This window comes from Manacus candei, unplaced genomic scaffold, assembly GCF_025592945.1.
Source record: "Manacus candei isolate 608988 ecotype Guabito, Panama unplaced genomic scaffold, ASM2559294v1 h1tg000049l, whole genome shotgun sequence".
In the NCBI taxonomy this organism is placed as follows: Eukaryota; Metazoa; Chordata; class Aves; order Passeriformes; family Pipridae; genus Manacus; species Manacus candei.
The window spans coordinates 30164166-30189823 of record NW_026138097.1 but is presented as its reverse complement, the minus strand read 5'-3'; the positions used below and the strand labels follow the sequence as shown (position 1 = coordinate 30189823).

Here is a 25658-nt window from a genome sequence, read left to right as displayed (position 1 = left end):
CGAGTGAAATTCTTGCCGTTTGGTATCAGGAGATGTATCACAGTCTTCAACTAAAGCTATTTAGCTGTGAAAATCAGTGCTAGAAATAGTATATGCCTCTCTTCACAAGGTAGTTTGACAGGATCATCACCTAAGTGAGCAGTTTTTGATGGCCAGTGGGAAGGAAAGTAAGCTCTTTCAGTAGATACACTCCTTTTCCATATTTCACTATGACAACTCCTGGGGACTATTTTGTCTTTTTATTAGTTTTTTGCAGCTGTTCATCCATACGCTACACCAGACTCTCACTCCATTAGTTTTATTTAATAGTTTATACTCCATCTACCCTCCCTCTCAAAGGAAGACAAATCAAATAAGTACATTGCTATTTTGGCATACCAGAAACTACAAAAAAACCCCAAACAAACAAGCTTCAGTCAGTTATAAATAAAACAAAACTGTTGATATCTCTGTAAAGTTAGTACTGAGTTTACAAGCTTTAAAGTACCTACCACTCAATACCAGTCAGCCTTGGTTGATGTTCAGCATCCCACACAGTATTTAGCTCTGGTGGATCTAACACTAGTATGAGATGACTTTACAGAATAGGGTATTAATGCAGTAATCAAATTAAAGGGGTGTTAGCTTTTACAAATTGATTTGTCAACTCTGTGTTGGTCTAGCATGAATGTAACATCAATAGATACAAAGGGCACTTTCCTAGGCATTGATGAAGCCAGTAAATGTTGCAGAAAAAATACAGAAATCAGAAAGACGCCTGAAACCTGCCAACTCCATTCATTCAGAGAGTGGCTCTTCTCACACATCTCTCTCTTCTTATATTTTAGTACCTCAAGTAGTCCATTCCTAACATACAGATTCAAAGACACACCTCTCGGGCATTTTTTCCTTTGGTTTCATAACTTCTGTTTTCCCTTAACTAGCAGTCCTGTAACTACAAGTGAAATGCTATGTGCCCACACCAATTATGTTACCTAGCTATCACAGAATCATAGAATCATAGAATCATAGAATCAGCTGGGTTGGAAGGGACCTCTGAGATCACCAAGACCAACCCCTTATCCACTACTGCCATGGTTACTATACCATGGCTATCACATACTGTAAACTGCATTGCAAATATGTTTCCACATGTACTTTCTAATATTTACTAATGACTCCCAACAGATCATTGTGGTGAGTATGAACTACAGCTTGTCAGAATATTTTTCAAGATATGTCAGTTCATAAAGGCTAAGGTATGTCTTGGATATGCACTGATTAATGATATTTTTACCACAAAGTTGAAGAAGGAGTCTGGCATTGAAAATCTTACTAAATCTCATATTAAAAATCTGACACATATAGAAACAATAAATATTTCTATATAGTCGTATTTCCCACATATTTTTTTACAGCAAAAGGAATTGGTTTTGTTCAGTGAACCTTAACTGTGACACTCTCTTTGGCTACATCAAAAGATGGAACTGAAACAAAATGACAGAGTAGGTCTCTGGCCCCAAAAAGCCTTAGCATAGTAACTTAGAACCAGAAGGATATCACTAAAAATTAAATATGATAAAGAACAAGAAAGGTCTAAAAGGCAGGATCAGGCTAAATTCAAGCTACTTTCCTAAATATTGACTGAATCGGATTCATAAAACAACATGTTTTTAATCAACTCCTAGCATGTAGCTCTGATAATGAGTCCAAATTATTTGCTTTTACAGTTGCATATACAAAAACTACATCCATTAATCTCTTAGTCTGTGAAATTAAGAAGTGCCAGAATTTTAACTGTGCTATTTCAATTGCTTTAATTTACAACATTGTGTATAAATGTCATGATAAAAAATAACATTTTAAATCATACACATAATATGACTGCTAAGGAAACCAGGTCTGTCATCAGAGTAACTCATACTATTTAGTCCATCAACAAAACAGTGATAAAGATCCCACCTTCACAATACACTGATGGTTTGTTGTTCCAAGTAAAGAATGCAACAATTTTAGTTCATTCTCCAGTGTACTGAATAAAGGGACAGCTGGTACCATTACTTTTATTAAATCATTAAAATGCCAGAACAAAATACTTTCTGTAAAAAGCACAACATTATTTTCTTTAACTTTATGAAAAGAATGGAAACAAATTTTTTTCAATTAAAATTCAATAAATTCTAATTCATTGGAACAAAAAACGTACACATGTGCTTTCTTAGAAAAACAGGAGGAATGCAATATGTAATATAATACATCTTAATCTCTACATCCTCATAGCTACAAACTATTTGGAACTCATTCTAAGTTGCGACACTAATGGAAAAAATCTCAATTCAAATAAATAATAAAAGTCAGATAAGTTATTAAATGTCTTAGGTTTTTACAGAAAACATCATCCAAGTGTTCTTTGCTTTGTTCCAACTGTTCCTCAGCACTTCACCCCAATACTCAAGATGACAACCATATGTATGAAAAGACTGTCTTGGTGAAGCAAGGAACTCATGGTGCAGCTCCAATGCAAAAAGACTGTGTGTATGAGGTGTAAGCAGGGACAAGGCGAGCAAGGAGGAATTTAGAAAGACCACATGGGCATGTAGGGACATGGTTAAACAAAGCACAAAGGGAGTTCAGACTTGCATGAAATGTCAAGGGCAACAAGAGCAGCTTCTACTGCTCGAATAGCAATGAGAAGTTGAGCAGGAAAATATAAGCCTGTTGTTGCATTGGGCAGGCAACCTAGTGCCAGCAGACACAGATGATGCTGAGGGACTCAATACCACCAACAAGGTACTAAAGGTATCTGTTGTTTAGCAAAAGGAGTTCAAGAACTACCAACAGGAGATGTAGCCTGAGTCAGGGATGACTTGCAAGATCTTGGTCTATACAAATGCACGCAGTCAGACAAGCTGCATCCAAGATAACACCAAGATAACCAGCCACTTTTCATCTCTGAGAAGTCACAGAGACAAAGGAAGGTTTTAAGTAACCGCAGGGAAACAAATACGGGAACTAAAGACCAGTCTATCTCACTGAAGTTCCTGGAAAAGTTATGGAGTTAGTTCTCTTGGAATGCATTTTTCTGGACATATGGACGAGAAAAATGTGACTGAGAACTGCATGGACTTGTCAAAGGTAAATCATTCTTGACCTTCTATAATAAAATTACTGTTTTCAATGATGAGGGAATGGTGGAGGATGTAATTTATCTCAGCATTGTCTTACTGCAAACTAGGAAGTTACGGTCTGTCTCTTCAGGTGGGAAACAAGAGGGTTAAAAAGCCAGTTGGATGATCCAGAACAGAGAGTAAATATTTAATACCCCTTACTCCACCTGAGCCAGTAACAAGTGGAATATCACAAGGGTTGATCATGGGACCTGTCCTGTTTAATACCTTAATCAACAACCAAGGGGAGGCATCAGAATGCAGTTTGCAATGGTCGCAGATAACACCAAATTCAGAGAACCTTTTGGTAAGCTTGAGGCCAGAGCTGCCACCCAGAGAGACCTAGACAAGGTGGAGGAAGGGGGCAAGAGCAACTTCATGGGATTAAGTCTACACATGCAGAATCCTGCACCTGGAAAGGAATAACTCCATGCAACAGTACAGGCTGGTTTTAATCACAAAGGAAAATGAGTCACCTATCTTTAAATGATATTTTCAGTCGCAAATTCTGAATAAAGTTTTTCTGCGCTTACTCCTTACCTTTGTATGCAATAATTGGGTGCTCAGCTCTGTGGCAGTGCATATCTTCTGTTGTTGTTGGCTCCAGTATTCCTAACACCCCAAGTCCTGCCAACAGCAGTGAGAAGAGGCAGCTTCCTTTCATGGTGGTCATGCTGTCCTCCACAGCAGTCACTTCTTTTAACTGTCTACTCTTCTGGCATTCATGTGGGAAAAGCACCTGGAGAATTCAAAGAAATTTACTGAAGTACAAGAGCCAACCACATGAAAAATTAGACAATTCATGATCATTAAAACAAAACAATGTTGCTTTCTTTCTATCTCCGTAGTATTTGACTACTCAAAAGCATGGTCCTCTAATTACTTCATAGAAATATCATGAGTTACCTAATTTAGCAATATGGATTTCTTTTCTCACCCAATGGGATTAAAAACCTGTATATAAGGGCATAAAGCTCTTGTTCCAATGTTTTGATAGTCCATTTTCTGCAAGATGACATTTCAATGCATTATGCACTATTCTGATACAAAATCAACCAGTTTATGTGGGCTGTAGCATAGCTAATCGATATTCCTAACTTAAATATCATACAAATACATTACTAGCAGCTAGTTCTAATTCATGTTTCTGTAAGATTACATATATGATTTAGGAAGCAAAACAAAGGTCTCATACCACATCACAGACTCTCAAAGGCTGTTTTTCTTGCACACAATACAGCAGCAAGTTTTCCAACACCAAGGAATATGGTACTTTCATGATGAAAAAAAGCCAAAAACTTTATTTATTTTAATTTTTAGTCTCAGAAATATCCATAAATGTGTGAATATAGTGGACAAAAATTAAACAAAAATAAAATGAAACATTTATATTGGAAGCCCAGCTTTCTCTATCTCCCTGGCTGCAAATGAAGCCCCATGGTCTTTATGTAACTAGGCTTTCACATCCCAGCCAAGTTTCAAAAAAACAGCTCTACTGTAGAACTTTTGCATCTACTACTACAAAAAGATAATCCTGTTTCTGCAGAAAGAAAGAAAAGGACTCTTAATCAAAATATTAAATATCTACATATTTACGGATATCTTGGTTTCCATTACGAAAAGGATACTGACTTTCATGGGACTAAGATGTAAATGTTGACAAGTCTGATGCCTTGTGTCCTTCATGTATCCAGAAAACTTCTCCTCACCTGCCCCCTGTGAAAAGAACTCAGTAGCAGAAACAAAGATTCCTTCACAACAATACCTTTCCTCAGCCTCTAAATCCAAAGAGAGGTCGAAGAGGTTTTTTTCTTTCCTAGCTGAACCTCTCCTCTCAGTGCATGCATCTCACATGGCAAAAATGGAGGCAGGATACACTCCTTTCTCTCAACCAGTATATCCAAAGAGAAGGTTAGTCTTTTAAGGAGAGACAAGGAAGGATGTAAAAGAACTTCTGATAATATATCTCAGTTCAAGTTTCTCTCTACCTTGACTTCTAGATGTTTAATTGTTTTTCACTATTTTATTAAGTCTATTAATGATTTTAGATGTATTAATTTAAATATATTAAGCACATGGTGGGTAACTGCAAGAAGAAGCTTACTTGCAACTACTCAGAGGAGAGTTTTCAGAGACCCTGATAGACAAGAGAACAGTAAATCGAGGTAGCAGGTAGAAACCTCATCACTTCACTACACTACTGTATGCATGGAAGGAGAAAGAATTCTGGAGACTGCACCTAATATAATGCTAGAGTAAAAAATTAAAAGTGACTTTTAAAAAAATCCCCAAACAAAACAAGCAAAACCAACCAACCAAAATCAAACAGCTCCCAAGAACCAAAAAACCCACACATCTCCAACCCCCCCCAAAAATATAAAAAAACTCCCACAAACAAAACACAGACTGTCAACATATACCCACAGCATCAACAGATGAACAGACACCTTAGAAAAGACTTCAAAACCAAATCTTTTTCCATAGAACTTGTAAGGGTTAGATTTCTCCCTTCTGCACATGCTTGAGTAAGAACTGCTACACAAGTTCCATCTCTGCCCACGATAACAGCTGTTAAGAGTGAGCCTGAGGAGGTTGCACCTGAACTTCGTATGTAAACAGAGCTGAAACACTAACAAGTTAGAAGTCCTGAGGCAGGCAAAGCAATCTTTCAGCCCTTCTCCTTCCTGAAAGTGCAGCTATTGTGCAAAAAGTGATAGCTAGCCTGGAGCATAAGACATGACAAGACAAAGCCAAGAGAATCCTAAACACGAAAAGTTTAGGCTGGTTTCCTTGATTTCTGTAGAATTTCCATATGCAAACATCTCTCAACCATGAAACATAATGGTCAAGTCAAAACTCTTCGAGGCATATCCAAATTGTGACGCTGACCAACTTTTTAACTATTGCAAAACATTTGGGAAACAGCACATTGACCTATTATTTGAATAGCTTTTCTAGTAGAGACCTTTAATCAGACTTCTGACAAATTGCATTTTACAAGTCTGTAAAACAATCTGAGGATGCAAAATGAAAGTGGAATAAACAGCATTATAAGATGCAATTTATTTCAATGTATTACTTTATTCCTGTATGTAAAGGGTCTTATGCACTTATTCTCTCCCTCATTCCCTTTGTTTTGGTCCAGCTTGCCTAGAAGAAATATAAAGATGAATGAGACCCTTTAGGCAAAGGTATTATATTTTACAAATGTACCATTTGGTTTCTCCATCAACAGTATTTGATGAGAAAAAAGTCCTGTAATTCGCGATTTTCTATTTTAGCTGAGCCAACCCCCCCACACACTTTAAAGAGAAAAAGTGTGAACAGCTAAGCATACAAGGCAGGTAACCACTCCTGCTAAATCCAAGCAGATTCATTTTAGACTACTCCCTCCAGGCACTGAAGTCATATATTTAAAATTAAATAATCAGGATGGCCATATTTCTACATCATTTAAAACACACTGTGTTGGAAGTACAATTTACCTTTGAATTATAAACTATGCTTTCTTTTATTCAATCAAAATAAGCTGCTGTATAAAAGAGAGAGCTGCCACACTAACTGCACCTGTCCAGCAGTAAAGTTTCTTTCAAATAATTAACTTTGCTGATTCTGTAAGCGTCAGTTTAACTGCACTTTCATTGAAAGATGAAGTGAGCTTATGTCAATATAAGTATACAAAAAGCAGAGTTTGGCATGGTTAAAAGATGCCAGTTTCAGGACTGGTTCTGGGTACACGCATCCAGAAGCAGGTCTGGGGTTTCTTTATATGCACACTAGTGCCTACTCTCACAGACACTGCTCATGTAATTTGCTATGGGAGATTCATTCCATTTTCCCTGGGCACTTTGCTCCACTTCTTGGTTTGCAAAACGGTAAAAGTTTGATAAAAATTTTCTGTGCAAAGTAACTGCTCCAGATAACATTCACCTTTGTGCACAAGCACAAACCTGGAAAAAAAGTATTTTGCTAGTGAAATAAGACTATACGCTGCATACAGACAAATCAGGGTATCAGCATTCATATAGTCATAAAACTGGAGTACATGAATACCCTGCGATGCAAGCTCAGTGTCTTTTTCTGTAATTTTTCTTGATTTGTTAAAACTAAACTCCTCTAATTCATAAAAAATATTTGAGAGGAAGATTGCTTGAGAAAGGAATATATAGAAAAGACTCCGTCATCACACCTACTAAAAATATTTGAGTAAATTCTAAGTCAATGTGTATACTCTCAGTTCCTAGTTCTGGCAACACCAGTAGTGACAAGTCCTGGAACCCAGAAGGAAAAAAGGACAGAAGCCAGGAGGAGGCATCAAGAAGCCTGTTTCCAAAAAAAACCCCAAGTTGTTTTTATTATAGTGAATCCTGTTTCCTGTCAAACACACAAAACCCCCAAACCTATACCTCTTTATAGCAGAATTACTTTGAAATACATTCCTTACTCAGTATAGCTTTAAGAAAACAATTTGCATATCACTCAGATACACAATTAGATTAGATCAATAGCTCAAAGATCACCTCATTAAACATCAAGATGAGACTGGAGGCTATAGATCTTCTTCCGTGAAATAATCTAGTTGTACACTATCACGTCTTTTAACCAGACCGAGCAATGCAGACTGTTTACTATGCAGCTGAGTAGCATATTCTAATTTGTCTTTGCATAAAGTGAGAGTCAGCTTCAATTAACAAACTGCTTACTGAGTTCCTTCATTTTTTTTTTTAATATTGTCATTCATTTCTTTAGTGGCATGAGACAGACAGCCATCAGTTGTCATTGAGTAACACAGTCAAAAATCAATCCATGAATTCAGAGTGACATTCTGCCAAAAGTCTGCTAATATCAGTAGCTGAGGGTGACAACTCAGAAGAATCTGTCATCAAAGCTAGTTCTCCAGCGCTTCTCAGAGCTGAAACTTGTGATTTGCACAAAGGAATCACTGCTTCAAGAATAATAGCCTGAAGCAAGGAGTTTGTAATAGCACCTCAAAACTTAAGTATCACATTGTGGGCTTGACTGCCTCATCAGTGGGGCATAGCCCCAGTGGACCATAGCTGCCTTGAGCAAGCACAGGCCAATCCAGCAGCTCCACACAGAGCACCACAGGCAGCTTAAGGGTAGGAATAAAGGTAGTCAAATCAGCACAGCCTAGGCCCAAGTTCCAGCAAAATTTCAGCACTTTTTTCAAATCCCTTTTTTTCTTAGCTATCCATTAGCTCCTCGGTCTTTTTGGTATCTTCTTCACAAGACCCAAATTCCTATCTAAAGTTTCCTTCCGCTCATCTGGTTTCCTGGTCCAGTCATTGAGAGCACCTTTCCCCACATACTGCTTGGGACATCCACTGAACTGTGATCCTCAGACTGGACATCAGAAGTCAGCCTGAGGTAGTGGAAGGAAGGATTCTCCACCTCAGACAGACCTCAGCCAGCAAAGTTTTTCTTTTACAAAACAGCTTTAATGGAAGAACAAAATGGTAATGATTGTTTGCAAATAAAGGTCTGAAAAGTGAAAGAAAAATCAGAGGAAGTTTAACAGACAAAGGAAAGGCATGAAGTGAAGGCAAATGAGCCCGAAGAGCACAGAAGTGTCAGCTCGGGCAAGAAGAAAAATGGAGAAGAAAGAATTATGGGATCAACACCCTCCCCTCCCCGAATTTCATCTTCTCTTTTGTCTCTATACACTTGCCTGCTCCTTTTCCAGTTGGTACTATTATTGGCAAACCAAACACATCTTCTTAGGGACCAACAAACTGTCAACACCATGAATATGACATAGAATACAAGCTGTTCTGTAATAGAAATATACTTTCAGGTGCTGTGAGTAACAGCATTTCAGAACAGAGACCATACCACAGGGTCCTGTTCATTTTAAAAAATTACATAGCTTTAAAATGGGATTGGGAAGTTATGAAATACCTTGACTCTCTCATTTTGCTGGGTGAAACTCAGAAACTTCCTGAGCCTGATACTGCAACAATATTCAGGAAAAATCCCACTAGCTGCTCCCTGCAGTCTCACCCTCTTCCCTGACCCATGTGCTGCCTGCTACTAACAAAGACCAGATGCTGGGCTGGATGCACCTCTCACCAAGCGCAGCCATGTTCCTATTTCCTGCAAAGGTCTGAGCGCTGTACTGCACACCACTGGTAGTTTGTGTTATTTCTCACTTGTATCACAACACAGTACATACAAGTCTGTATTTATGAGTTATTCATAAAGCCTAGTGAAAAGTGAATATAGTATCTGACTATAAGAGAGAGAAAATGCATTGCACACTTTCTTACAAAGCACATGCTACACTGCATGAATTGTGACCATAAAGAGAAACAGCACCCAGAATAGCCATATCCACATTTTGTCTTTAATATTCCTTCACCCATCCAGTAGGAAGGTCTATAATTTGGAAAGATATCTTTCTTCTGGTTATAGTTGAGTCAAAATCCCCAATTTCAACAGAATCATGTAGCCATTAACTGGACTTCCTTACAAACTGTCACAAAACATGGCAAAAATTGCATTTTGGAAGTTTCTTTCAGTTTATCCAGCCAGGTTGTTAGTGGCCTTTGCAAATATTCTTTCCAAATATCCCTGGCACACTGTTGAGAGATAAAATACGATATATTAAGCTGTGAACAACAATTTTCTAAGCAACTTGTACTTTCAGAGACCTAGTAATGCTGCCCCTGACTGAAGTTGTTATACTACATATTTCTACACCTCAGTAAATGAAAATTATTGATGAAAATTCTTATTTACCCATTAAAAAGGAATATAGTAATAGTATGCTAGTCCACCTTATTGAAGAAGAGTTAGTAAAAAAAACCAAAAAAAAACCCCAAAAAAACAGACAGTTAAAGTATTTTTAACACTTATTTTCATCATATTTGTTAGCAAACACAATCTCAGTTTATGGTACTGTGTTTTCCTTTGTTCTAAGCTACATAATTATGTTGATTTCACATAACTAGCTACATTTTTTTAGAAAGGAAATGTGTTTCAGTCTAGAGGGGAACTATTGTAATGATGACATTTCTTGAGCGATCCTTGCTCTTCCCTAGCTTCACTGTTAACCTACTTTTTGTAATCTCCTGCTAAAATAGCCTCTGTGCTCCCAGTATAGTGAGAGGGTCACAGAAAAAGTGAATTTTGAAATTTCACCAGTGAGAATTAGGAATCTATGAGTGACAATTAAAAGTAAAGCTGTGATGTCATTTGCATTATCAATGTGCTGAAACTTCACTATATATATATATATAAAAAAATAGAAAGTTTAAAAACATGGCTTGTTTGAACAAAAAGCAGAAGTTCAGGACTGGAAGGAGATCCATGTAACAGAGTAGCAGACAACAGTGCACTGAAGCAACTAAGAAAAAAATTAGCTGGGAAGAGAGAAGTTTTATCACCTGAGAGGAGAATGAAGAAGATTACAGTTGGATGAAAATTTATGTCAAATCTTGAACATGTATTCAAAGTAGTTTTGAGTGAAGGCAAGGTTAATGGAAGAAGGTAAAAAAGAGGCAAGATGAAAGTAATGCAAGCTTAGCTGTTGTATATAAATTGGGAATAGGCAACACAGAAATTGGAGTCATATGTGTTGAATAATTAAGAAAGAAGATCATCACATCACAGATTATTGCTGCAGCCATCTGGACATACTTTCTTATTTGTAAACTGTACTGAAAAACGTGCCAAAATTTGTACATGGATGTAAAGAGAAACCAGAAGGAAGACAGTATTACAGAAACTTCAAAGAGCTGGGTTTAAAAAAAATTATATTCAACTTAAAACAGTTCCCTATCATTTTGTATATCAATGTATAAAAGTACTGGATAGTAACCAGTATTTAGCTTTCATAGAAACTTAATAGAATACATTTTAAATGTGAATCACCAATCTAAAGATCAAAATTGCACTGCTAAAACAAAGTAATTAGTGGATATTCTCCACATTAACACTAGACAAACTTCCAAAATAAAGATTATATTAAGGTAGTTACAACTTTAAAAAACTGTTGGATGAGCTCCAAACTGTTGTGAAATTACCACTGTGACAGTCTGCTTCTACTGGATAATAAAAGCAAATTTATCCTTCTCATGGGGGGTTCAGCTCTGCAGTTCTTTCATGGGGTTTTAAAGGGCGGTAGGTATTAAACACATTTCAGCAAATGCATGGTGGTCACAGCTTAGACAGTGGAGGAAAACACACTTTTGTATGGCTCCATGGCTCCATTCACAAATGCATTTCAGACTCCCAACTCCTCTCAACTCCCATCTCATTACCAGCTTTTGATTTGTTTCTTCCCATCAATAACCAACAGTCTCTCTTTACAGCAACAGTTTAAGTGACAGTAAGGTTTAGCAGACTGATATGAAGGAAAGGGAAAGGTAAGGCAGCTCAGAGTTCCCATCCCACATCACTGCTACAGAACACTTCTGTTCTCCCCCTATTTATTTGTATGTACCTTTTCTATCAAGATAAGTATTTAAAACACCCACTCATCTCACCAAGCTTCTGGATTCCTTCCATTAGTTCTTGGACAAGCAATAGATTATCCAACAAAGAATGCTTAGGTGGACTGAACCATCCAATGTCTCTGTATTGATTATACAAAACGCTAGAGTATCATAGAATCACAGAATGGTTTGGATTGAAAGGGGCCTTAAAGATTATCTAGCTCCAGCCCTGGTCATGGTGTCTATGGGCAGAAACACCTAGCAGGTTTTAGCAGTCTCTAACACTAGAGCAAGTTGCTCAAGGAGTAAGTAGGCTACTACCTCACTTTGTTGCTCTTCATCTCTGCAAAGATTTAGATCTTTTTATACATCAACAAAATTTTTCCACACGCTTATAAAAATTCAACACACAAGTGAAAGCACTGTTTAATGCTTCCTCTAATCCCACGATTAACGCCCCATGATTATAGACAACAGTGCTCAAAGGGGACTCCACCAATCCACGGCACACTTCCATGTTAGATTTTGCATTTAGATCTCTGATTCAATTCAGAACTGCTGTAGAAAAATCAGACAACTCTCCCATCTGAAGATGTCCATCAGAAACATAGGAAACCCTGATAAAGCTATCAGAATCCTGGAATAAGAAGTCTGAAAGCAAAATCATTATTTCTGTTAGATATTTCTGAAAATTCATCCACCTTTTGTTAGTTATTCACTAAATCCTGAAGCCAGATACAGATATTTTAAAACTTCTGTGAAAGATCAAGTTAATAAATCCTTTCCTAAAAAAAACAGGTAAAATTAAAAATAATGGAAGGTACAAAGATTTTCAAAGAGCATTTTAGAGCTAAAATATCCAATCCATCAGAGTTCGCAAAAAGAAAAGGCCAAGTTCAAAACTACTACAATGCTTATACTTAAGACTCTGTGTATTCATAAAGGTTTCACACATACGAGGAACATCCTTGCACAAACGTCTGACCTTTCTGTCAATACGAACTTGCTTATTTTTTTCTAGATCCTAAAATACAGCATGACCAAGAAAAAAAAATCCTTCTAAAGAGAATAAAACATAATTGTATTTTCTTCCTCCAACATCACTGTTAAAAATTTAAGTTCTATTTTTAAGTCTGTTTAAAAGTAGTAAAACTTGACACAACAGAAATCATATACTATTTGGTGGAATGCACCCAATGAAGCTGTCAAACAACAAATAAGGAGATGTCAAATAACCTAACGTTAAATGAGGAATGAATGGCTCTTGACATATTTGTTTCAATACCCAGAAGACTCTTGTGGGTTTTCTTCAGAGCATACACTGTGTTGCTCTGTGTATTTGTGTATTATAAATAATAAAATAAATATACTCAATTTTTTCCAGGTCTGAAATACCCTCTTATGTTATTTTACTCACTTAGACTTTCATGTTTTATCTAATTCTTAATGATTATGCTCTTTTTAATGATTTCCATTTTTAAGAGCTTTCAGGAAAAAAAATCTATTCTGTTAAGTTATTTCACAAACTAACACTGTTGTGAAAATCCAATGTGCTTGGTGACATCTTTCCCAATGGTTCCTCAGTGGCTGACAGCTTTCATCAGTCAAAGACTAAATTACATGAAGTGTCACTGATGTCTCCATCATATCCAAAATCACTTTAGACTTCTGTAGCTTTGCAGTTGTCATTTTTCATTTATCACTTTGGAAACTTATAAGCATACAGTATGTATGCACAGATTGCATACACTGAAACATATCTCAGACTGCTCCTTTTGAGGAATCTAAACTTCAGAGACCAAATGTGTCAAAGGCACCTTGAGTTCATAAATAGAAACACATACAATGATTACATCTTCCCTCAGATTTTTCTAACAATAGAGACACTGATTCAGCTTTTTTGGGTTGTTTAGCTCGTATCAAAATTTTCTAGTAATCACACAGGTGCTTACCAGGAAGCTTCCTGACCATCCCTACATTTTATGCCACACAATACATTTGGTGGTGTCGCAGCAATAGCCTACGGAAAGCCTCCTCCCATCCCACTGCACCAACTCTTCAGCACACCATTACTTTAGAATGACCTGCAGTCTATAAGGTCCTTATAGCTATATAGCTAGTCCTTAGCTAGTGCTGCCTGAGACCACCAAGATGTATACTCAAAAGCCATATTGTGCTCCTTTCTGTACATCTTCACACTCTCATACATCCAGTTCCTCAAAAAATCCCAAATGCATACATGGTACAGGCAGGGCACCCTCTCCTGGGATGAACAAATAATCAAACCACCAACACACTGACATGTCACAGTTGAACATCATACACTTTGCTGGCAGGACCACATGCCCATTTAGACAACATCCCATGGCAGTAAGCTAAGGCATTGCCACAGGTAGACCTGTATAGATAGCCTCCATTTCACTTTGCTAGCCTGGCCCTTCATCTTCTCCCATATTGTGCCTACAATGGTGGTGTTCCAACACCACATCCTGAGCAAAGACCCTAGCTCCCAAGCAATCCAGATCTTCCTAGCAGTTAGTTCTATTGAAGTTTAGTCCAATATCAGTTGATGACAACATGCCTCAACAACCAGATCCATATGCTCATTCATGATTGGCACCATTTTCTCCTTCAAATCATCTCCTGCCCCAAAAAGAAACCAGCCACTAGACGCATTTTCAAGACCACCACAGCTACTGTATATAAGAAGGGTAAAGCCTGAGAGAAGCTGTGCTCATTAGATCACACTGCATCTACTGCTACACACAGATCTCGCCCTTTCCACTCTTCCTCCACTGGAGCCCAGCTTCCTTCTCACTTTCCCTTAATACCTTTTAAACTGAGAAACAGAGGCGTCTCAGTCCTAAGTTGAATGCTGGCTAAATCAGGGTACAAAAATTTGGTATAAGGTATCCCAAGATCCCACTCCTCAGCAGCATGAAGGATGGTGAACTTATTAGCCCATCCATGCCTTTAGCTCACCCTGAGCTGCAGAACTGCCAACCAATGCATTCAGGGCAAGCCAGACCAACCTCTTCGCTCATTTGCTTAGGATACAAAAGTTTGGCACACTACACTGAATGTACTGATGTCTGAGGAGATTGGTGGGTTAAAAGACAAGGTCTCTGCTTGACTATGAGTACCCCCGCCCTTTGTGAGCTGCCCTTTGAGAAACAAAGAGACCAGTTCAATTTTAAAAGTCAACAGATCCTGAGGTGCTCCTTTACAGAGTCATCTAAAACCATCCTCACACTGGCAGCTGAGGCTTGAACTTGACAGATAATGACAGGACCACTTAGTGCCCATCGTCATGTAGGCTATGTGGTGGAGTCATGGCATGCACGACAGGAGAGTAAATAAGAAAGCTAGGAAAGCTGTATCCAAGATGTTGAGAGTGGTTGTGGAATAGCCCATTCATTCTTGATGTGTTCCAAAATAGGTGACCAGCAATCCCACTGCATGAACACTACCTTCCTCTATGCCCTAAGAAAGGATGGAGCTCAGAGTACAGGAATACATTAGCTCCCTACAAATCAAGGCATATTGTTACCAGTCTCTGTAGACCTATTCCTCTGCTTTTTGAGAACCAAAACCTTCTTTCATCAGCGAGAGAGGGTATTTATTTAAACACAAAGGAAATGCTAAAACACTACCTTTCCTTTCCTGTATTTGTTTTTATTTTTTTGTATCACTGCCTGACAGTGGTACTAAAAATGCTCTTGCAAAGTTAGAATCTCCATCCCTTCCCCTTTTTTGTAATCCTTTAGCAGTTATATTTTTTCTCCTTTATTAACCAAGTCTCTGCTTTGATGTCATTTGCATATTACTACAGAATGGCATGCTGTTAAATCTACTTCGAGAACAACAGTCCAAGCACAAAGCTGTAGAAGGAATATTAAGGAAAATGACCATTAAAAAAAAAACCTAAAAAACCAACCAAACAAAGAACTCTTGTAAATGGCCTCTGTTAATAACACAAAGAAAAACACAAGTACAACAAAATGTCTTACAAATAAAACCTTCCCTTTAGCTGCGGGTGTGGTGTTGAAAAACTATTAAATCAGAGCAGAAAAGTGTCAGTTTATGTAGCAGTGGTGCAACTAGATACAAGTATCATGCATATGAGAATTGATTGTTGGAATTCAAAATAAAGAACCCAGAAGGAAAATGCTGAGGATGCAAGGCCTTTCCACTGGTAGTCTGTGTAATAATGAAATGCAGAATTTGATCTAAAGAGGGGCAAAAAGAAGAGACTGGACACAAAAACACACTAAACAAAGAAACTTGCTCATGTTGTATGCATCTGGCCAAGTTAAAAATTGGGAATTTATGGTTGGGTTAGGAAATGCAGAAGAAATGGGTTAGGAAATGGCTTAGGAAATTGAGAAGACAGATTTAAAATGTGAATGATTCTCAATTTACCAAAGAGAATAACAAACTTTCTAGCATGATGTGTGTGCTCTACCTTAGCGTACTTCATCCCAGAGAGAGAATGGGACTTGCATGCCACTTAAGGGTCCCAAAAGCTCAGTTTGGATACAAGAAAAAACTCCCCTGCATTCATACCTGGTCAAGTCTTTCCTCTGTTACAAATCACTTCACCACGACATTGATGGGACAAGTTGCAGACTGATCTAGCAGAAATTCTATATTGCTAATGTCACCGTGATGCATTCTGGTTTTTTTCACTACAGCCTTATCAATTTCTACAACTAATTATATAACTGTACATAAACACATCTCTTTCACAGGAAAAATCCAGTGCAGAGTTCACAGCTCTGTTTTTTTAAAGACATAAACCTGTATTTATACTGTAATAAACACATCATACAGAAAGATGTTGAAAACACAAATTGAAACATGTTGCTCTCACTAAGAAAAATCTTTGCAAACCTTCAGTGCTCTGTAAATAATAAATAACTGAAGGTCATCTCATCAGGTTAAACGTGAGTTGTACTACCAAGATAGAGTGTCTGCTACAGCTAGGCTGTGCTAGCTAGTACATGGATAAACAGGGATTTCAATTTCCAGGGCTGTCAATCTTGCATGTTTTCCAGCACTGGATTCCACCATATTTTATAAAGATGCAATCTGAAGTCGAGTGAAAAATAATTCAAACTTCTTCAGTGGTGTTGCAGAAAGGGCTTCCAGAGCACATAGATTATTCATTCATTAGTGCAAACACTGCAAGTATGAAAAATCTGTGTCACACGGGAAAAAAAAAAATTATAAATGCACCAAACCTGGATCAACAGAGTCAACTCAATGGATCTCAAAACAGTGCCCTCTTCTATAAATTTTTCAGACATTTTCAATCAAGACAAGAGAAAGGAACCAAGAGACTTCAGGCAAATGAGAGATATCTGGAATACTTAAAGGCAGTTTCTCTGTGGCAAGGAATGTGACCTGGAGGAGGCAGTTGAGCCAGCGTGGGAGAAGATGAACCTTAACGCTAACAGAATCTTAAGCACTAAAAAAAAATAAAATAAAATTATAAATCAAAGATCATTTAGTTTCACACCAGGTGTTAAAACCCTGCTTCTAGATGCCATTTATCTCAGAGATTTAACTAGCTTTAATGGGAAGAGTCTCATTTTCTGTAGCAAGAAACAAAGGGTCTTTCCATTAGACACAGTGACCTCATCCATCCCTCTCTGATCCTTCTTCACCCCATATGCAGATTAAAGCACAGCACAATTCATCACTTCAGTACAAAGTTGTTTGCAGCTCAGTGGTCTGTGGTTATGTTACATAGCAGGCAGAGTGTCTGAAACAAAATGAAGTTCCTTCAACTCTGAAATTGCTATTGCTGCTTTGAAGCAAGGCAGGTTCCTTTTAACAATGAACAACTACTACTAAAAAACTTTTCATTGTTATGTTTAATTTGTTAAAATTCCACAAGTCCACAACAAAGGAAAACCTCCAATCACTACACACACAAGGAACCCAAGGAACACACCAGATGAGTTAGAAGGGCCAGGAAGAAGGACTTTTCTTCACAAATGGATGAGCTCAAAGAATTAGGTGCGTAGGGAAATGGCTGACCTAAGCAATACTTTAAATTAATAATGACCTATGTTACGTACCTCTTCTTTCCCTTGTAACCGCTCCTATTCTGCAATTCCTTTCCATTTATCTGAAACCACACCCTTGTATCCCCTCTTCCTGCAAGAAAAATACTCTTTCATCAGGACTGTATATCACTACTTGAAATATTCATACCATTTGTGTCTTTGCAAGTTTTGGCCATATTACTTTGAAATCCTTAGAGTTTCCATTTCAGCTTTTTAGTCTCATTTTTGCTACTATTTTAACAAAATTCATTTTTACCAAGAGCAACTAACCTCTCTAATCTAATGCAAAAAACATTGTTTTCTCCTCTTGTGTTTTTTGATTTCAAGTCCCCTTGGAAAACTTCTCAGAGGAAGTACAGATACTGGTTCAAGAAATTTGAATATTCTTTAATACTTGCACAGATCCATTCATCTCAGGTGCATAAACTGATGGAAAACCAAAGACACTGTTTCCTTCATTCCCAGTATCTGTTCCTCTCTAAGCTCCTTAAATTCTGTTAATTCTTCAGAACTTTACTCAGTAGTTTCTCAGCTTTGCTTACTTACCTCTTTTCATTCAATTCCTCCAGATAAATTTACCTATTTTCCACTAATCTTCTCCTATGACCATCTTTCTTCCAGTAGCCTTATCTCTTCTGGCCATTTCAATGGTTATCATTATGAAACCCTGCCACACTTTTAGCCTTTCCCCTTAGATGTCATAATATAACTCCAATATTTTGCTTCTCAAACAAATTCGCAAACACAGAAGTATCGCCAAATTCAGTACTCTTTTCTTATTGTCTTTGTACTCTCTCTAGGCTTTGCTGTTTCATCTTGCTTATTTTCCCCTCCAAGGATATTCGCTCTACAACAAAACGGGTGTCACTAGAACTTACATATTGAAAAAAGGTGTTCTGGTAATTCCTTTCTACGTGAAAAGCACTACAGACTGTACAGAGAACACAGTAAGCAAAAACCTGAGATTTTTGGACTAAAAACTGAACTCTCAATGAAACAGTTTGAAAATATTAAAACAAATTTAACTGTAATTTATCAAGTGCCAAAATAAGATTAAAAGCATTTATCTTACAATGAGGGAAAAGTCTCCAAGCACAGTGTGAGACCTCAAATTACATAACAGCTTAGCATTTTTAAAAATACTTTTAGCAACAGAGTTCTCTTCTGGGACTGCACCCTGCAACCTTACTGTTTATAAAATAGCATGTAAGAACCACCACAGTGGATCAAGTTGGCTGTTTAGCCCAAATGAAATGACAAAACTGGCTCAGGCAAAACATTCAGCCTGACCTACTACTCTGTCTCCAGGAGCAGCCAAGAGCAGATGTCTAAAGAAAGAGTGGAAACTAGCGCAGTCATATACAATATTCTCTTCCACTCTCCCCAAAACCCTGCACACTTTCCACAGTATGCTGCTCAGTAACTTCCTTACCTAGAGGTAGTGCCTTTATCACTTCTTTCTTTTTTTTTAATTCCTCTTTTTTTTTCCACCTCTTTATCCAACTTTGTTCAGCGGCTCTATACACCCATGAAGCCCACATAGCATGCTGTGACAGGGAATTTCAGAATTACTTACTATGCAAAAAAACCCCACTACTTTTTCTAGCTTTAAAACTGTTCCCTGCCTGTTTCACCTCATATCTCTTCTAATACAAAATTAAGTGGCACTGAGTATTCATTTCCCATCCACACACCTCACAGCTTTTATAATTTTATAGACATCTAGCTTTAGCATCTGGCCACTATCTCTTTTCCAGTATGGAGACTCTCATCTAGTTAGTTGTTCCTGTATGAATGATGCTCCATGGATATCTTCTGCATCCTGCTGCCCCTCTTCATTCTTGTTGCCCTTCTCTGAAACTTTTCCAGCTCTACCAGATGAGGACACCAGATGAGGACACCAGAACAGCACACCATATGCTGGCTACATGGGATCTCTGGGAGACAGCCAGTCTGACCAATCACTAAAAGCCACAGTAGATCAGGTCAGCTGTAGCACTGTCCAACTAAGACTTGAAAGCTCCCACTGGGAGAGATGCCACCCCACTCCACCCCCAGGTAACTTTATTCAGCGCTGCACTACCCTCTTTGTGAAAAAGCTTTTCCTAAAATGCCCAATCAGAATATTTAATTTGCAATCTGTGTATGTTAACTTCCTGTTACATAGTTTGACACAACCAAGAATGTTGGCCCCATCAGCTTTGGAAGCATCATTCCAGTAGTTGAAGGCTAATATTAACCAGTTCTTAAATATCTTCTTAATCAGGCATTTATACACAGAAATCAATTCTTTCTCAGTATCTTGCCCATATTATCCAATGTCCTTCCTAAAACGCATACGCTAATCAAATTTTTAAGTAATCCACAAACAAGAGACCTATTGTTTCTAGGCTCCCCGATTCCTCATGAACTCCCCTGAAATATGGCATAAAATTAGATATCTCCAAGTACTCAACTGCTGAGACACTTTAAAGCAAGAAGTTGCATGCCACAGTCTGTAGCTGTTCTATTTCCTTCTACCATTCCTAAAAAAACCTAGTTAAACTACATCTGGACCTGTTAAATTGAGAAGGTGCAATTTGTTCCACAATCTCGCCTACAAATGCTTCCAGCTGAGAAAGGCAATCCCATAAGCCTCCCATAAGAAGAGTTGCAAAACAGGAACCACCCCATGCTTTTCCATAGTGAGCGCAAACACACAAGAATGACTTAGTTTTCTGCCATTGCTTTATCTCAGATCATTCATTTCATAATGTCCTTAAACACAGGCCACACAGACTCCACAGCTGGCTTCCTGCTATTGGTCTGATTGAGAAAAACATTCATTAGTTTTATGTTTAGCCTGATAGGGGAATGTTTTGGTCCTATTTCCTTCTTTGAACACAGACATGACTTTTTTTAAGATGTCCTCTTGCTTTTAACAGTCTCCTATGCCTTGTCATTTAGCTATACAGGTTTCCTTTTTCCTAGGACATTTTTAGACTGATGGTAAGCCTTAGTGTGGAGCCTCCAAAACAGCATCCTGAAATAGTACCTCTCCCACCTACAAACACGTTACTCTTACAGTTCCCCTTCCAGTTTTTCTTTGAACAAACATCCCCATTTTTAGATAGTTTCCCTTTCTGAGCATAGTTTAGGAGAGGTAAGAAGAGAAGAAAATGTCAGGTTCTTTTTCTTGCATTCCACCCCTTTCCATTTCTTCAGTTTCCTTAGGTTAGGGAAAAGAGAAAGGCAGAATAACTGTAATGGTCTACGAAGCCATCTCACAAGTCTTCTTGCAGACATCATCTTACAATCTCTCTATGACATCACCATCTACCCACTGAACAAAATAGTCTCTTACCTACCTTTTAGTCACCATCCCTCTGTAATCACCTACTGCCTCTGTTCAGTCTTTGTGCAAAGCCTAGCACAGGGGGGTCCTGGGTCTACTTTGTTGTATGCTCCTAGGAGTTAAGGAAACACAAAAGAGAAATAATAGGTATTGAAGAGACAGCTCATCAGCAGTTCTCAGACATTTATAGCAGACATAAAGCATGTTTCCCAAGACAATAAATTAGAAATGTAAGGCATTTTAACCACAAAGTGTGAACAAGGACCAAACAGAAAGAGACAGAAAAAAAAAATCATTCTTTAAAATATCTGGCAGCTTGGCATGAGAACCAGAAGAGGAGTACTTGCCATAGAATTACCAAAATCCATGGGACAAGGATTTGAGAAAAATCCTTACCGTAAAATTCTGTCTTGGTCCCCTAACTATCACTAAAATTAAACATGCTTAAGACATAGGCTGAAATCTGTCCCCAAGTGAAATCCATGACAAAATTCAGATGGGTAAAACTTTAATGTTCTTTTATTTTTCCATAAAACATAAAAGTTCAAGGCAAAACAATGCAGTTACTGTCTAACTTCTCAAAACAACACAGAAGATATTTTCAAGCAAGAGATGCATCATTAAGCACACTTCAAGATGTTAACCCATTTTGTAGGAAAAACAAAGACAATATAATATTCACAAAATTATCTTGCTTTTTTCTTTATTGAAACAAGAAGGTACTGCTAATCATACTGCTACCTCTACTTGAAACAGCAAGACAGGAACCATATAGCAGTTTCCTGCTCTCAATACCCCAAGATTCACTTCACAAGAAAAAAGCAATATTCTATCCACTATAAGCTTTCCTTTCCTAGATTGAGAATGTCTATGCACAGAACAAATACACTAGCAATCAACAGTTCACCCTTGAACCTAAACAGAGACATGAGACAAAAAAAGGAGTCATTGTTCCACTCTGTTGACTCACTTATACAAAATGACTGTGCTAGATGACTGGAAGTGCTTGTGATTTTTTTTCCAGGGCTTTCCTGATCTATGAGAGTCTCAGGAAATCTGCCAAATGCATAAGCAGTACTGCATAAAAATATTTGCAAACATCGTATGACCAAGAAGAACTCTCCAGGTTAGACAACAAAGATTCAGATTTAGGTTCACAACATCAAAATTTCTCATGAATCCCTTTCTTCTTAGCGCCAAGTACTTCAGATTATAATTTACATGTTTTCTTCTAAATTAAGAATCTATATCATATGCGTGCATATACACACCCCTCTGTGAAATTCAGCGACGTCAAACTCCTCTGTAGAAGTTGCCAAGAGTAGACTTAGATAGTGTTCTTCATGGCACAGGGATCAGTCAAAGCTAAAAGAGAGAAAATCACTTTCAATTTCACAGTCCAAGGTGGTGGGAGAAGCTTATATTGTCAACAAGACCTTGCATCACCTCTTCTTTGCCTCACACTTTTCAGAAACTCAAGGACAAATTTAAAACTTGGAAGAGGACCAAATTCTGCTTTTTATATTACTATGTACCAGAGAACACTTGAACACCTCAGCATAACTACCCGCCACCCGTGCATGTTGATGACAAACTACTCTGAGACATTCAGTCTGTCAAGTAATTAATTATAACTGTTACTGTGCAGTAAGTTCTACAGGCAACTACAAGAAATCCATCTCTAAGGTGCAGCATGCATCTTACAGATTTATGTACACACTCACTACACCAGAATGAGCAGCTGAATTATTAGGCTTTGAAACATTACAAAGAAGGCTGTATACCGCAATTTTTCTAAACAAGCCAAACAGCACTAGCTCTTTCTATATGCGTTTCAACCTGCCCGCTCTCTCTTCACCACTGACTTCACGATTCTTACTTCTATATAAACATCTCAGATTTTGATTAAAATAAAAGGTTTGGCAAGTTTACTTTTATTCTAATGGTAATAATTACCTAAACAAAACTGGAAAGCAGGGTATGAATCCACCTTACTGATTTAGGGAAAACATGCACACACACACAAACCAACTCATAAAGGTTGCATTTCTACAGATTCACCACTTGCTGCCCTTACATTCATTCATGTCAACCCTGCTGCTCCTATTACTGTGGTGGCACTCTAATTGGGCACAATACAGTACATGTTGTGGGTAAGATAACACCAGAAACTAGCCTGAATATTCACTTAGTTAAGCTAAAATTAGGTCAACTCAGCCAACTCCAAACCAGTCTTACAGAAATTGTAAATAAGGTCACCAAAATCAGAAGACTAACTGCAAAAAAATATCAATTATTTTACTGGGAGATATACAACCATGTTTTAGTTTAATCTCGCTTTGGTTTATGATCATTTGCTAAGGCAAAAAGGCTACAGTGGTTTTGTGTCATACCTGAGTTTCCCATTCTTTCCTTTCAAAATGACTTCTGAAACTGATCATCAGTTTCAGTTAAAGACAAAAACTTTTATGAAAATGGCCAGGGAAAACAACAGACAAATTCACTTTTCAAATAGCTGTTTGTCCCTGTTCTCAATGACAAACAGAGGCATACAACAGGGGAATTCAGCCACGGTACATTTTATTTGCCCAGAAGCACATTAATTTAAAAGAATGGGGGGGTGGGGGATAAAATACACATGGATAAAAATACACATAGGTGTATTCTAGTTGTATACTAGTGGAAGAAATCTTCACTAGATGTAATAATAAACAAATAGGAATGCTGTTTTCTGCTGCTGATAGAATATGGTACTAAAGTTGCTGGTATGACCAAGCAGTTTGATTAAATCTGGCAGGAGTGTGGAGGAGAGTGCACATGCAGTTAAGAGCCTTCGTTGTTCTATGGCTGTGGGCACTGTACTCACATCTGTCTAGTACACTTGAAAAGATATTTGGCTACACACTGAATTGAGCAAAGAAATAATAGCGGCATGTCTAGACAGCATGGCTCGTCTGCACGCTGAGACTTCCCACTTCTGTTGTCGCTGCATGGCATTACTCAGGCAGTGTGCCACAGCAGCTACCTCACCTTACCCTGCCACCTTGGGAGCTTGCCCAGGACTCAGGATTTTCATACAACACCTAATGACAAGAAGCGCTCACCTCACAACACAAAAAGAACACTGAATGGGACAAGAACATGCCTGTTCCACATCACTCCACCAGACAGCATTGGTTTTTGCTCCACAAAGATGACAGCATGAGTTAGGCAAGCAGCTTCAAGTGACTTCTGCTGATGTTGGTGGGGCTGAAGTAGAAGTGGTAGGAACACCAGGTAGATGAGCTTTTCCCCACTTCAGTGTTCTTACCGGCTATGCACAGGAGAACTGAGCAAATGTAAGTAAACTTTAGGTACTCTTTAAAATCCTATTGAACAGATTATTTGCTTTTGTTGATGTCTGGCAAGAGAGAAAATCTTGTCAAAACCGCAAGTGTACCAAAACTGAGAAGGATGAAACAAAATAAGAGCAGGAATAAAAAGATACAAATATTCACCTTCCTCTTACCTTCCTCCAAAACATGCCTGCATTATGAAAATATATCCTACTTTCAGGGATGAATCAAGGATGAATGGTTACAACAACTATCTACAACCTTGTGCTTCTTCTACAAAAGCTAACATTTTCTTCTACAAAAATGAACTTTATAATATATACTAGCTAATATTACTACTCACCTTTCTGTTTTCACACTGGAAAGATCCTTGTATAATCAAAAAGATCTCACTAAGCCTATCTTATTTACTTGACTAAAAAACGGACATGGAAAGATAGAAATTATTAAGCAGAATCTAGGCATAAGGAACATGGAAGAAACAGGAATATCCTTCTTATAAAGTAGCATTTTGTTTATATGCTTTCCAAATCAAAATATTGGAAAGAGTAAAACCAAAACAAAATAAATGTAGGAATTTTTAGGCAAAAAAGCGCAACAAATGAAAAATCAATCACATCCTTGAACATGCCCCTGTCACTGCTGCTTGAGACCACAGAACCAGCCCACACAAACCACAACCTAAACAGACCAATGTCTGCAGACACATACTGCAGAACAGATCAATGTACAGAATGCTACACCCACTTCTGTTCCATGTGCAGAGCTGGGAAGCTTCCAGATCTTGACATATGTGTCTACTGGTTCAACTCAAAAATCACATCTGGACAAAACAGGAGGAGTACCAGGACACTCTGAAGTTCCAGCATTGTTCTTGACTTGCTGAGCACAAGCTCCAAGTCATGAACAACTGTGGACATCCGTACACATGTACTCACACTGCCATACATAAATTACATAAGCAATAGATCTGAGAGCAATAGACTCACTGCACTTGATGTAAAATGTGCCAGTGTTCAGGAATATGAGCCCTGGTCATATTCTTCATACTGCTAGCTATACTATTGACTGTGGCATTTTTTTTCCCCAGTTTTACTGAAAGGGAAGGTCTTTAAAATTAGTTTCATGAATAACACACAGCTTTAACTCTATTTACAGTAACACTTCATTTTCCACTAGGCCAAAATAAGAAAAAATGTAGAGACTGGAGTGCCAGGACAGGAAACATATTGCTAACAGGAAAGCATAGATCAGAATATGTGAAGTTACCAGCAGGCCAGAGCTCTCTGGCTGAAAATTATAAAACAGAATGA

At 37.9% G+C, this 25658-nt stretch overlaps 1 protein-coding gene across 9 annotated transcripts in view; it reads right to left on the bottom strand.

Annotated features, from left to right (window-relative positions):
• Window positions 1–25658, bottom strand: part of SEMA5A (semaphorin 5A) — a 325120-nt gene that overhangs the window by 223163 nt on the left and 76299 nt on the right. For 6 of the 9 annotated variants that reach the window (XM_051798971.1, XM_051798974.1, XM_051798973.1 and 3 more), the window contains 4 exons: window positions 22282–22375; window positions 21024–21122; window positions 4779–4862; window positions 3687–3885 (listed from right to left, as the gene is read on the bottom strand). In XM_051798971.1, the coding sequence (XP_051654931.1) occupies window positions 3687–3885; window positions 4779–4832 (253 nt within the window). In that variant the 5' untranslated portion in view covers window positions 4833–4862; window positions 21024–21122; window positions 22282–22375. Of the gene's footprint in view, window positions 1–3686; window positions 3886–4778; window positions 4863–17688; window positions 17768–21023; window positions 21123–22281; window positions 22376–25658 lie in introns of all 9 variants that reach the window. The other 3 variants (XM_051798972.1, XM_051798980.1, XM_051798979.1) reach the window with 3 other exon arrangements.